Source organism: Saccostrea cucullata, unplaced genomic scaffold (assembly GCF_032062105.1).
Source record: "Saccostrea cucullata isolate Sc308-1 unplaced genomic scaffold, CSIRO_AGI_Scuc_v1 ctg135, whole genome shotgun sequence".
Taxonomy (NCBI): Eukaryota; Metazoa; Mollusca; class Bivalvia; order Ostreida; family Ostreidae; genus Saccostrea; species Saccostrea cuccullata.
This window is the reverse complement of record NW_026933790.1, coordinates 489509-503009: the sequence shown is the minus strand read 5'-3', so window position 1 is coordinate 503009 and position 13501 is coordinate 489509. Positions and strand designations below refer to the sequence as shown.

Genomic DNA, 13501 nt, shown 5'->3' with positions numbered 1-13501 from the left:
CACATTAAACAGCAATGTAACACATTTCTCATCCAACAATATTGTTTTCATAATTTCACACCATTTATCATCAAATATTCCAGATACATTTTTCATTCGAAACAGCCAGAATCATATTTTTCATTGTGCTAATTACACTTTTTTGTAACCTTTCAAACAATATAAAAGCACCCGAAAGAAAAGCCTTGACATTTTCTTAAAGCCTGGAAGGTAATATTTACAGACTTTTTAGTGATTTTCTGACAGGAATTTATTCCAGGAACATTTATCTTTCATACAGTTGAAGGACAATGTGGAATCAGAGTGTCCAATGATCTTCTAAACTACAATAAACCAAAAATGTCATAAAATCCCCCTCCCTCCAAATCAACTTTCTTCCAATACAGTCCTGGTCTGACTAAAGGACTAATATTCATGTCCTAATCTTTACATACGAGTCATTTTTCTCACTTCTCCTACAGTCCTTTTCTGCCTAGTTGTGTCTTGCTTTCTTTTGCCTCATTTCTGCAGTTCCCAGCATTTGTCTTACACAGTGTTCAGACTTTATAAACAATGTCCAACTCTTCCTGGTTCCTTTCAAGTCATCATTCAAAACACCAATTTTTACACATGAAGCAAACCATTAACCTTGTCTCAAGAAAAATATTTCCCCTTAAAGGACAAAACAAATACTTTTGTCTCAATGAAGAGACATTGCTAGCATTCCTAGTTCTTCACAGAGTCGCATATTGATCTGCAGATGTATACTTAACTAATGAAATTGCAATGTTTTTTTCATTAATTATACATTATTATGCATATCAAAAAAGTTTCAAGTAGAAAGAAATAATATTATTTATCTTCAGTCTACCTATATATCAACTTGATAACATCAGTGAATGCTGCAATCAGCAATGAGATACACAAGTGGTTAACCCATTGAATATTTCAAAATAAGGAGCACCATGTATGCAATTATAAAGTTGCTTCTTGGGGGGATAAATATCCTATATATATACAGGAGAACAGGATACTTTGAAATTAAATTAGGCTAGATTCCAGGTATCCTTATCAATATATGCTCTAACATAGACTTAACAATTGAAAATTGTAACCGCACTTCAGCCTTCAACTAAAAGAAATTAAAATTATTTTTCAAATGCAGGTAGGTCCAACACACATACATACAAGAAATATGTCGGTATAGAATCTACTAGACTCTATTAAATCAGGATCGGTTCGAGCAAATATCTGCCAACGTAAAACCGCAAGGTCTCAAGAGTAGGTGTTCAATTGGGAAATTCCAAATCCTGCAAAATTGCTTAGCTAGGCTCTCTTGTCTTGCAAGAATTCTGTTTATGTACAACATGGCAATCATTAAAAAATTACCTACATACTATTATTAAAATTTGATTTTGAATTCCTTGTAGTTGAAATTCTACCCTTCTTTATGTTAGGACAGGTGAATCATGTTCTCATTTGAAATATAAACATACAATAAACCTTTCCTATGCTACTAGAAGAACAATTCAAAGGTTCTCTTTAAATGGTACCGGTAAACTTTTTTTTGGTTAAAAATCTTTCAAAATTTGTTTAATCTTCTTTAAACAAGACAAATTCTTCATTTCTTACTCATTTTAGAAAAAAAAATCAGAGGACTGGGTTGACAATGTCAGAAGGAATTTTATCTGAATCTTAATGCTCTAAAGATATAACTTTAAAAAAAATCTGGTAAAAGAAAACAAATCATCTGTACAATTTCAGTTTAACTTTGCTATTTAACATTTAATGCAATACGTTTTTTTTTTCTCATTTGAACAAAAAAACAAAAAACAAGTCCATTCATGAATTTTTTCCAAGGTCTGTCTAATTCTCGGTATTTAAAAAAAGAAAGAAAACCGATGGCATTGCATATTTAGATTTAGAGAATCATGAATGGAGAATTTACTTCCTAATAAATATAGTGTTAAATCTAACACTGTCAACAAAACAGAACTGTCCATTCATAATACCTTTGCATGACCAAACTCCTACAGTTTGGGCTTTTTCGTATTGACTTGTTAGAATGTAAGAAGGAGATAGGGATTATATGTGACTCCTAGATAATAAAAACTCTCAGGGTCCTACTGACTCACCCAACAAAGCTCTATCAGAGACATAAGTATTGCTTTTTTTACCTTTATATATGTCAAGTTTTTTATTCTCCCTACAAGAGTGTACTCAAGCCTTAGAACTTCAAAAGTTCAGCAAAACTGGGAGGTTTGGCTGGGAATTGTGAGGAACTATGTTTCATGAGGAGATCGATTGTTGTCAGAGGTTTTCAGCATTGCTGAGTTTTTATAATGAAAATGAAAAGTCAATGAACACCTAAAATGAATGAGTACAATGCGTTTTGTAAGTTCTATTGAAGAGGAGTCTAGTCATAATTTGTCCTTGTTCTGGGCGATAAAAGATGCACAAGCCTTTGTCTGGTATCCTGGGTGGCTGGGGGTGTGGGGGTGATTATGAAGACAGCCAGGGTCTTTGTGTAAACTGTTTGGTCAAATTTTAACAAGGAGACATTCACCCCGTATTATATACAGACTCAAAGAAAGCTACTGATACCCATGTTCAGACATGCTTACAGTATATCATCCAATTATCAAACAAGTCCTTTGATGGTTGGAATATATTGTCATTAGTACAGTCACTATGCACCTCCAATGAGTACACACCTTCCTCAAGCAGTACATGTACTTTTAAACACCCAATTTTATGTTAACGCCCCCAAAATCTACCTGATTCAAGATCAATAATTTACCGCCTGTCAATCATTAAAAAAACAATAGCTTCTGATTTGATTGACAGGCCAGCTACCCGTGCTACCTGATAGTCTGAGTTTGTGTCTTTTAAAAACGATCGCCTGGTCACGCGTCAAACACTTTCATGTAGCCGCCTTGTATACACAGGGGCTAAAAAAGAATCTTGCAATTTGGTAAAATTTTATTTCAAAAACAATTGTGAGTAGATAATTAAAACATGACTTTATAAAATATTTGCTTTCAATCTCAACGGCTATTTTGTATTTTAGGCGATATGTCGTCCAAGATATCTGCTGTAGAATTTAGACCGGTCCGTGCACAGAAACACTATTGCCGATTAAAATTGGAATATGATAAGTAAGAAAAGATATTTCACAAAAACGGCACGGATAAACAATTCCTTTATCCCATGTTTTGTCTATGCATATATGAATACAATCTACACCATGTTCCGTTGTAACTGAAATGTCAGAAAAATGAGTTTCGAGATTGTAACTTTTAGTTCGAATTTCCTAACGTCTGTCAATACCCAATATTCGAAATTAAAAAGTGAATATATAAAGCCAAAGATCAATTCTTAAAATTATAAAAGAAATCTTGCAAACAATAAAAAAAATTTATACACACGAACACCCGGAAATGGTGAATATTTTTGACACTATTGTTGGTCAAAACGTAGGCGATATTTCTATCGCGGTACATTGTATATGTTCACACGACGTATAGGCCTATGAATGGAATATTTTTTTTTTTTTTTTTAATTTTGATATTTACACAAGTTTAATTAAAAAAAAGATATATTTACTTTGTAGTTTTACTCTGTGTTCTTTTCTTCAATTTTACACTTTTTTAAAATATAAAAACAATATTTCTCAATATTTTTTTTTTCTTCATTAGATTTCGCTGAAAGTATAAATAAATAAATTTTATATTGAAACATTTCAATTATTTCAAGTAGTTTCACTCAAATTTAGACACGAAACACGGAATGTTGACCTTGATCACCAGACACAGACTTCCAGTGTAATGCTACATGTATATAGATTTTTGACATCTTGGGTATTGGGGGTCTCCAGGTAAACAACACCACTGTTACTTGGACCACTCCCCCTCCTCAGGTAACCGTACGGTAAAATAATTGGGTCTTTAAGTATACAACATGTTGCATCTAAAGGGGGAGGGGGGCATAAAAGCTATGATAAACATAATTGTGAACTTCTACATCCTGAACCTGTGATATATCTTTGAACACCTACGACCTGAACCTATATGATAAAACCGTGGATTATGGAATGGAATAATCTGAAGTCTCTGGTTTTATCCTACATCTATAACCCCAACCGGAAGCTTTGTTTCCCATCTGGAGTCTTATTTTGTATCGAGGTAATTTTCGAGGAATAAATGAGTGCAGGTTTACAATAAAGAGACTCAATCAAAGACATCTGAAACCATTTTCAGTAGGCTAACGATTGATATATTAACAAAATACAAGCTTAAAGCGGGGGAGCCTCACGCCCTGAAATTGAGTTAGGTACCTTGTGGTAAAAATAAGTGGGGAGAGCCCCGTATATGAAACAATAGCCTGTGGATATAATTCAAAATTCAAAACACCTATGTCCTGAACCTATGATAAAACTCTGAACACCTATGTCCTGAACATATGATATAACCCTGAACACCTACGTCTTGAACATATGATATAACTCTGAACACCTACATCATGAACATATGATATAACTCTGAACACCTACATCGTGAACTTGTGATATAACCCTGAACACCTACATCGTGAACCTGTGATATAACTTTGAACACCTACATCATGAACATATGATATAACTCTGAACACCTACATCGTGAACATATGATATAACCCTGAACACCTACATCGTGAACCTGTGATATAACTCTGAACACCTACGTCGTGAACCTATAACTCTGAACACCTACGTCGTGGCATTTCCTCTGTTACAGACTCCAGGAAGTCTTGTGGTGTCATGTATGTGATTCCTTTGTATTCCACAGAGGCAAACTGTAAAAACCTCAGCTCCCTGTACGTAGGGGAATGCTTCCCTCTCCCCTCCTCCTACAATAAACATAAAATACACAGTAAACATGCCTTCTGTCACCACACATAATTTAACATTACATTTCTGAATTTTTTCCAATTTTGGCTTTCTCATTTATCTCTTCTCAGGCCTGGGCTGCATGCCAAATATATACATTTTTTTTAAACAAAGAATTTAGTCAAATGTACTTCTTCATAAGACATTCAGCAGCCTATGGATGCATCATATACCCACCCATCAAGTACACACAGGCAAAATGTTATGTACTAGTACATGTAGTATAAAGTAACAATTAGTTGATCAAATGTGGTAACAAATTTTCCTTCTTTTGTGAAATTATGACTAAGCACTCATCACATTATCATAAATAAAAAAATTGAACTTGTCACAGAAAAATTTGATTTCTTTGTTCAAAATTAACAGGATGGAGAGACCAAAAGAAATTCTTTGCCATTTAAATGTTCTTCAATGAAAAACTTTAAAATATACATAAGTACAGAACTGAACTTGTGTGTGGTATATAATTTGGCTGATTTCTTATCAGGAGTGCGGAACCTATATATACTAGTGTGTGGCTTTATAGGTTAGCTCCTCTGTAATATCTTTTTACATTGTACCAATTGCACCGCTGTGAATTATATCAATTAAAGTGATGTTTTAAATGCTGAGCATATTTTTAAACAAACCAATCTTCCTCTTCACTTATTTTTGAAAAAAAAAATATTTTAATGTTTAGAAATTGTAACAGAGCCAAAAAGTTGTTTAAGAGATAAGTAAGATAAGATATATTGATTTTGTTATTAAACCACTGCACATAAACTTATGGGTATATATCAGTAAAAGAGGTATATCTAGTGTTAGCATTAAATCAAGACCTGATTTGTGAATGAAATAAAAACATGAATGAACTTAGAACTGATATCAAACTTTTAAATGTCCTATATTATGCAATATGTAAAACATTTCTTTGAGTCAGCAAAAAAGTACTTGCACTTCTTTCAGTCCACCTTAACACAATAACCACGTGAAAAAATCAAAAAGTAAAAGCCTCTTGACTTCTGGTAATCCATTTAAAGAGCCTTAAAATCTAACACCAAATCAAATTGGGTTTAACAAATATCTTCAGCCTCCAGGAGCTGCTTTGATCTAAGATTACCTGTACCTTAATAATTCAGCAAACACATTAATCTACACTACTATTTAAAGTATTCTAATAATCTACATTTAAAATGATTTTAGAAACAGGTAACAATAGAGGAAATTTGTTCCTGTAGGGAAGTTGGGCTTCTTGGTTTAAAATTCTTAATATAATTCCTATCCTGATCAAAATAAATCTCATTATATTCCAAAAAAATTGTGGGAAGGTTGAAATTCACATGCACATTGCAGACATGACAATTTCTTAATAATAAATTTGCAAATTTATTCCCAGTAAAATTGTTTTATATTTTGCTACATTTTGGCTTCTCAACATTGAAAATATTTGGCCTAAACATGCTTAAAGGCCTTAAAAAAAAATCAAATCAATGTTATATACAATGTTTTTGGATGCTTCACTGAAAAAAACAATCACCTTGATGTTCAAATAAATTATAAATATCAACTGAATGAACTGATTATGCAATGAAAGTAAAACTTTAAATTACATTATTAATACTGGATATAGAATTAATATATTAGCAAAATGTACAAATGAGTAATGTTACATATATAACCCAATGAAAAGAGTGATATCAGAGATGCCTCCCATTATTTTTGATGGTTTTTTCCCCAGTTTTCTAAAAAGACTCATTTTTTGTCTTTAGTTAGTGATAAAGATTGCTACATGTAATTTTTAAGTTAATGATTTCAAAAGTCTATTTATTTTAATGTCAGAAATGAAATAATAAACATACCAGTTACAAGACTCATTATGTAACTTACAATGTTCTCATTTGTAATGTTTCACAATAAATTTGAATTTTTCTCCCAGGTTTTCAAATTAAAAGACTAAATACCTAAGACATTCGTAAAATTCTGAAGACAAAATGAAATGTATCCCACTTTATGCCATAACAAAAAGACTTTTTTCTGTAAATCAACAGGACCATTATGTCAGTTTTCAGATCTACTTCTCTCACAATAGGGGCGATGACAGTTGTTGAAAAGGATGTATAGGCCTACCAGAGAAATCTTTGGTACTGATATGATAAACTTATCCCTGGTCATCTCAGATTATCAGACATGCTTAAGTCTTTGTTTAAACGACCTGTGATCCGATAATGACATTGTTAAAAATGAAGACTTTGGAATAAAACTTTGTTATAAGAAGTAGGTCTGAGACTTTAAATCTGCTTTGTTAGTGTACAGTTAAAACTCTATAGTTATTTCCCTTGCATTGTCAGTTTCAATGAATTGCCAGTCTTCATACTTACTTCTATTTTTATTCAAATTGACAATCATTTATATATAAATATGCATTTTATTCTTAGAAATTCATGGTTCTTGGAATATTTTCTCATTTTCAGTATGCATGTTGACAAGTCAGTAGTGTGCCTTCAAAATGTCAACAGCACACACTGAAGACACGTGAATTGTTCCAAAAGACAGGTATGACTGATTACTCTCAGCTATTACATCTACGTATAGTCAATATACTTTATATTTTCCGTCCTTAAACATTATAAAAAAAAACATTTTACCACATTTAATAACTTATAAACAAAACACCTACCCCTCCTTCAGCATAAACAACATGTAATATCCCATTTCGGTTCACGTAAAATGCACTCAACGATAAAATACACGCAGTTGATAAACCAGCAATAGAAGATCTGTATTTAAAACTTTTTGAAAATGAGCCACTATTTGAAAATGTTCTTTTTTGAGTAAAACTTCTGCTAAGCCTAAAAATATTTCTGCTAAAGGTGGACGCCATGTTTAATGATCACGCATGCGCCTCTCAACTCGAAAGATTCCAGCCAGTGTGTAATTACAATAGGAACCGAGTGGATGTGGAATCTTTTACTCCGGCAACTTTTATTCATATATCATGGATATTAACTTTAATTGAACGGAATTATGATTTTTTCTTAGGTAATATATGGATGCTTTTTTCTTTCATTTTCTTTCTAATTCTAAAACAAACAAATCGTATTAATTTAAAAATCTTTGTGCATTTAATTAATTAAATTTGTTAAGAAATGAAATTCGGCGAATGCAGACCTACTATATTCTTTTACCGAGTTTAAAAAAATTAAAGTAATCTCTGGATAACATTGCTTGGGTCTTTGAGAACTTTCTTATTGGAAGCTGAATTGTGAAGAAACATATAAGCACGTGCATGGTCAGCGAAGAGGGATGTAGAAACTGAAGAGGGTCATGCACATCCATAGCTGCTTTAACAAACACTTCTTTTTGTAGGCGGTTTTATACATGAGACCGTGCAAAGTAATTTTATCTTGGTTTATATATCTACCTATAGGTCAAATATTTTACCTTCGTCAGCTGACGGGACAAGTTAGGTGTTTGTAAAATGAAGTTTGCTCGTGTAAAATAAATATCACCACTTCGGTTCAGTTATATTGATATGATTTCACGGTCATAATATATATATACTTAAAATACACCTTCTTCGTATCTTTGGATGACACTTGTTTGCAGTTTTGTTTTGTAAGACTTTACATTTCTGTGCAGTTGGTCTGTGATCCATCATTTTATATATGTATATAAAGTTTAATACCTGAAATACCTTTACAATTGAATGAATATTCCAGCGTAATTTTTACCCTGTCACTGTTTAAACTATATAATGAATAAAAACAAAATTTGCAGGCTAGGCATTTTGGTGTGTAGCCAATTTTTTTTCGACAAACATTTACTGACATTAAACTTTTGTATTTTACGTACAGGAAATATAGTAAAGGAAGAGACCTGAATCCACCACAAAAGGAGATTTATTCAAAGAAAGTGCTATGAGTGTACAGCGGAACTGTGCAGGCATTTGTAGTCCTTTCCTGCGCGTGATATGGGTTGTTTTAAGAAATGAACTCTAACTTATTTACGGATCCAAAGAAGTTTTGTTTGCATGTTTTAACGTATTTTGCGGTTTTGCTCCTCCTCGTTTCACAAGGAACGACGGCCCCTGTAAATTCCCAGTCCCGCAGGTTTGTCGGAATTACTCCAGTGCAGGGACAAAAAGACGTCACTCAGAAAAAGATGTTTTTACGAACCAAAAGTCACCGTGCTCTAGAAATATTGAGTGACGGGACTGTAAGGGGAACAGCCTGTGGACATAATACACAATATTGTAAGTATTCAAAACGATTAATTTAATTATCATTGCCTTATTTCTTCCACCCCATTGTTTCTCACCATAACTTAAGAGTGATTATTAATATGGCTCATCATTGTCACTCAGCGCGACTAATTGACTCAACTGTAAACTTAATTAATTGTACTTTTTCACATGCTGATTTTGTTTGTCACATGTCATACCGATATCGCGGTATTGTACCAATCACTCGATCGACTTTTTTCAGTACACTTTTTTGGTCACGGGTTATAAAATGATAGATTCTTGTATTTCTTTATTGTCACGGGTTATAAACTAGGTGACAGATTAACATCACTCCTAATAAGTATCATAATTTATAAAGGAATGACCCTACACGTTTTACAAGTGATTGAGTACTTTATCACCGTGGACATCTTGTTTGATACAGCTGTAAAATTAATGGTGGTCGCGGCTCGCCTCGTCTATGTGTTCAATCAGCCCCGTACCTTTATGTTTTCGGGGTACTCTCTGCCCCAGGTACTCCATAAACATCCAGAAAATGACAATCGCCATTCAATTTAATTTATAATTACAGGCCACTCTTATATTTTGTGGTATCTTTGGGGTAGACTGACAGAACATTCCAGGGATGCACCATTTTGGGGTCTTTGTGTGTTAGCTATGTTAGTATTTAAAATATCTGATGGAGGTTTGAAACGCTACACTCTATCGCCTATTTGTCAATGCAGTACGTATATTGCTTTATATTACGTACAGGCTGGTCTAAGACGATCTACCCAGACAATTGCAGAGAATCGCCTACTAAACAATGAACTCCGATATTTGAGAACATTTCAAACTCAGTTCTTTAGAAAAAAAATCTCTCAATTTAAAGGGGGTAATTCTTAAACTTGTATTGGAGAGAGAGATAGAGAGAAAAAGAGAGAGAGATTTACATGAAATAAATCTAAGTATAATCTCATTAATCCCTGGACGTGGGAAAGTCGGTACTTAAGCCGTCAAGACTGATCAAAGTCATTAGTTAAAAGTCATTCTCCATTGTATTTTGATTAATTGGCGTCAGGCCGTATATATTTATTTTTTTTTAATTAAATATTTAGACCGGAATATTCTCTCAAAATGCTGGGAATTCAGATCAATCTGTAAGGACGCTATTTGTCGTTTTTTTTCCCACTGACTGTATCTGTCGTACAGAAGTCATGCTCCGAAAAATAGTTAACGGGCTTTAATCATCTTTGTTTTCATAATTCATCATGATGCAGACATTACTTAGATTGATAAGTGTGTTATCTCTCCAACAGGTGCGCTCAAACTCGACTGATCCCTCTTGCATTTAATTATCTATTAATCTGAATTACTTAATTCAACACTGCTTCACGCGAGTGATTTTGTTTTACAATGATGCTCAGAGCCAACTCTAGATATGTCAAATACACACGCTAACCATTTTTTTTGCATGCCCATATATATATATATAAAATAAAGAAAAAACGACAACACAAGTTGTAAAACGTTAGCGCTAACGTTTTACAACTTGTGTTGTCGTTTTTTATTTTTTTAAATATTTATTGCCGGACACTGTGACTATTATATAATTTATTATACACACATTTTGGATATAAAAATAAATATACATGGAAGATCTATATCATTTCGTCATTTAGAATTACATGTATTTATATAATAATTAGGCTCGAACATTTCCTTGTCTTTTACACGCCTTATCCACGCAGTATATATTGTCAATCTGGTTTATATATATCTAAAAAAAAAAAAGGAAAAAAAACCGTATATTTAAGTTATAAGTTGTGTTTTATCTAATGTAAATTATCTCATTCCAGCACTTCTTCAGTCCGGCTCTCATAACTTGGGGAACACAGTGTTTGGGATCGCTGCCCAGAGATTTTTATGTGTCGCACCTGATGGCATCATCTACAGTTTGCCGGTAAGTCCACGCAGTCTTATTGTGGCTATGGGTTTCCGATTAATCCAACAGCACCAAAAAATTAATAAGTAAAGAAAAAATTCATCATTAAAGTTTTTACCAGTAATTTTACAAACTATGATATATTTTGTTTACATGACAAGTTCATTCATTCATTTCTTAACTAAAGTAAACTTCTATGGAGATCGATCGGTAAATGATTTTTCTTGTATTTCAGAAGGATGACTTTAAAGAAGAAGATTGTGTGTTCAATGAGACTATAGATTATAAAGAAACTGGAAACAGGTCAAATCCGGGCGTTCTGGAATATTCCAAATACCGGCATAAAAAGCATGGAATCCGGGTGGGGAATTCAGTGCGGAGGTACCAGTTAGCATTAGTGTGCAATAAAGCTGTGACAATTAGTATGAGGAAGGACAGAAAGAAATATGTAAACGAAACACTATTTCTAGTGGAAAGAACTGACTTAGAATTACGTAGTCTTCAAGAAAACTGTTCTAGGCCGTCCAATTCTGATCTTAGTTGTAAAAAAAGAGAGTCGGATAAGAAAGACTGTTCCGAAAAAGTGAAAAAGAAAGGAGCTAAACGGAGTTACGTCAAATTTTGTAGGAAAGTTATGAAGAATTTTTTTAGTGCATCTCTACGGAAATTGAGACTTTTCAGAAAACGCGACTGCTACTCTGTACTGAGTGAATATTACACATGTAGAAGGAAGAAACGACAAAATAACAAAGGACCTTCATGAAAGGAAGACAAGTCTTTCATACGGGATTTAGATCTGAGTTTCCCTGATCTGGAAACAAACAACTAGCTAGTCTCTAGCTATATGCAGCAGCTCACCCGGAAATGACGTCATGATTCTAGGGAGCAGTAGCTGTGATGTGTTGGCGAGAATTGCCCCACAAAACATTAGAATATCATTGATACAATATGCATTGTACAATTGATACTTTCGAGGAAAGAAATACATCTTTTCCTTCATCATCCATCGTTTTCTTCAAACTCTTGTGTCCTCCCATTTACGTTCACATGTTGCAATATGATAATTGTGATTAGTGGGTTTATATCACGTGGTGCTCTCAGGGCGATGACGTATGTTTTTCTAGCGATGATGTATGTTTTCTAAGCCGTTTTCACTCACTTCATTGTCACTTCAAAAGTGCAATAAGAAAATTTGGACAATTTGTTGGAGTGCAGCAGAGGTAAAGCAGATATAGAAGGGTAAAATGAATGTGAAAGTTAGAGAGAGCGCGAAAGAGAGAGAGAGAGAGAGAGAGAGAGAGAGAGAGAGAGAGAGAGCATATTGCCTAAGACTAAGAGGAATTTATTTTATTTAAATAGTGCCAAACTGCAGACTGATCAAGTCCTGTACAAAGATAATTGTGAATAAAGATCTAGATCGTTAGCATTTGTATAATTTGTAAAAAAGTTTACGAGGTACACATCTGCGTGTATATTTTTTTTTTTAATTGACATTTTTTTTCAATTATGTAATTATATATTCCTTTGATTCAAATTCAAAGGTTTGTTCCTCTTCTTTTACGGACTTTTTTGGAATGGGGCAATTCATTTAAAAATTTGCTACACAGATCAGCGATTGTCCGGTCTGTCAATGCGTCTGTATTGTCTTGTCTTTTAACAGGGGTACTTAGATCGCGTGTGCATTTATGATCAAATTTCTTATTGACAATTATAATTGAGACAGAGCTGCACTCCCAACACCTGTCGGAACCAAACTGTTTCTCCTATTTCTACATTGTATTATTTTTATATTTGATGCCAGTATTCTCTGCCAAAATGCCCTCGACTTTTTTAAGACTTGTGTCTCATTACTTTGTAAAAATGGGGGGCTTTATTTAAATCATTGTTGTTGTCATAAATACTGTTGTTATAATATTGTATATTAAAACTTGAAAACCTTTATATACAATGTGTTCTCTCACTACATTATCAGAATTTGAGGAATACGGTGAGCACAATTGCTCTAAGGAATATTTCACATAGCACGAGAAAGTGTTAAACCACCTAGTAGTGTGATCTACGGCTGAAACATCAAGCTTATCAGATGGCGGGTTAAGGCTTACTTTGGCCGAGGGGCAGTTGATGCTGACCGTCTGCCAGAATCGGGTCAAGTCGTGGAGGGATCACACTAACTAACGATAAACACCAGCTTTCTCTTGTTTATATACACATCTCCGAAATCTTCCCAAACCTCCCAAGACTCTCAGATCTATATAGATCCTGACTCAAGCATTTTATCCCGAGCCTCCGAGGCACTAGTATTCTTTCCCGTAATTTAAGATAATTTGACTTCATTTTTACTATACGTACACCATATATCTTATTTACAACACCCTAACAACGTAACCGAAGTAGGGCATATACATTTGAAATATTTTACAAGGCAAGAAAAAAGAGGTGTGAGAGATCT

General features: G+C 33.7%; 2 protein-coding genes across 5 annotated transcripts in view; one reads left to right on the top strand and one right to left on the bottom strand.

Moving 5' to 3' along the window:
* The window catches only part of LOC134239362 (calcium uptake protein 3, mitochondrial-like), a 47990-nt gene extending 40090 nt beyond the window's left edge, over window positions 1-7900 (bottom strand). For all 3 annotated transcript variants that reach the window (XM_062721538.1, XM_062721539.1, XM_062721540.1), the window contains exons 1-2: window positions 7563-7900; window positions 4731-4866 (exon numbers count right to left, since the gene is read on the bottom strand). In XM_062721538.1, the coding sequence (XP_062577522.1) occupies window positions 4731-4866; window positions 7563-7766 (340 nt within the window). In that variant the 5' untranslated portion in view covers window positions 7767-7900. The remainder of the gene's footprint in view (window positions 1-4730; window positions 4867-7562) is intronic.
* Window positions 1-12991, top strand: part of LOC134239363 (uncharacterized) — a 31557-nt gene extending 18566 nt beyond the window's left edge. Inside the window, exons 4-7 of one of the 2 annotated variants that reach the window (XM_062721542.1) lie at window positions 7357-7438; window positions 8740-9137; window positions 10967-11070; window positions 11288-12991. In XM_062721542.1, the coding sequence (XP_062577526.1) occupies window positions 8873-9137; window positions 10967-11070; window positions 11288-11815 (897 nt within the window). In that variant the 5' untranslated portion in view covers window positions 7357-7438; window positions 8740-8872 and the 3' untranslated portion in view covers window positions 11816-12991. Of the gene's footprint in view, window positions 1-7356; window positions 7439-7795; window positions 7925-8739; window positions 9138-10966; window positions 11071-11287 lie in introns of those variants that run through there. The other variant, XM_062721541.1, reaches the window with a different exon arrangement.
* The last annotated feature ends 510 nt before the right edge of the window (window positions 12992-13501 follow it).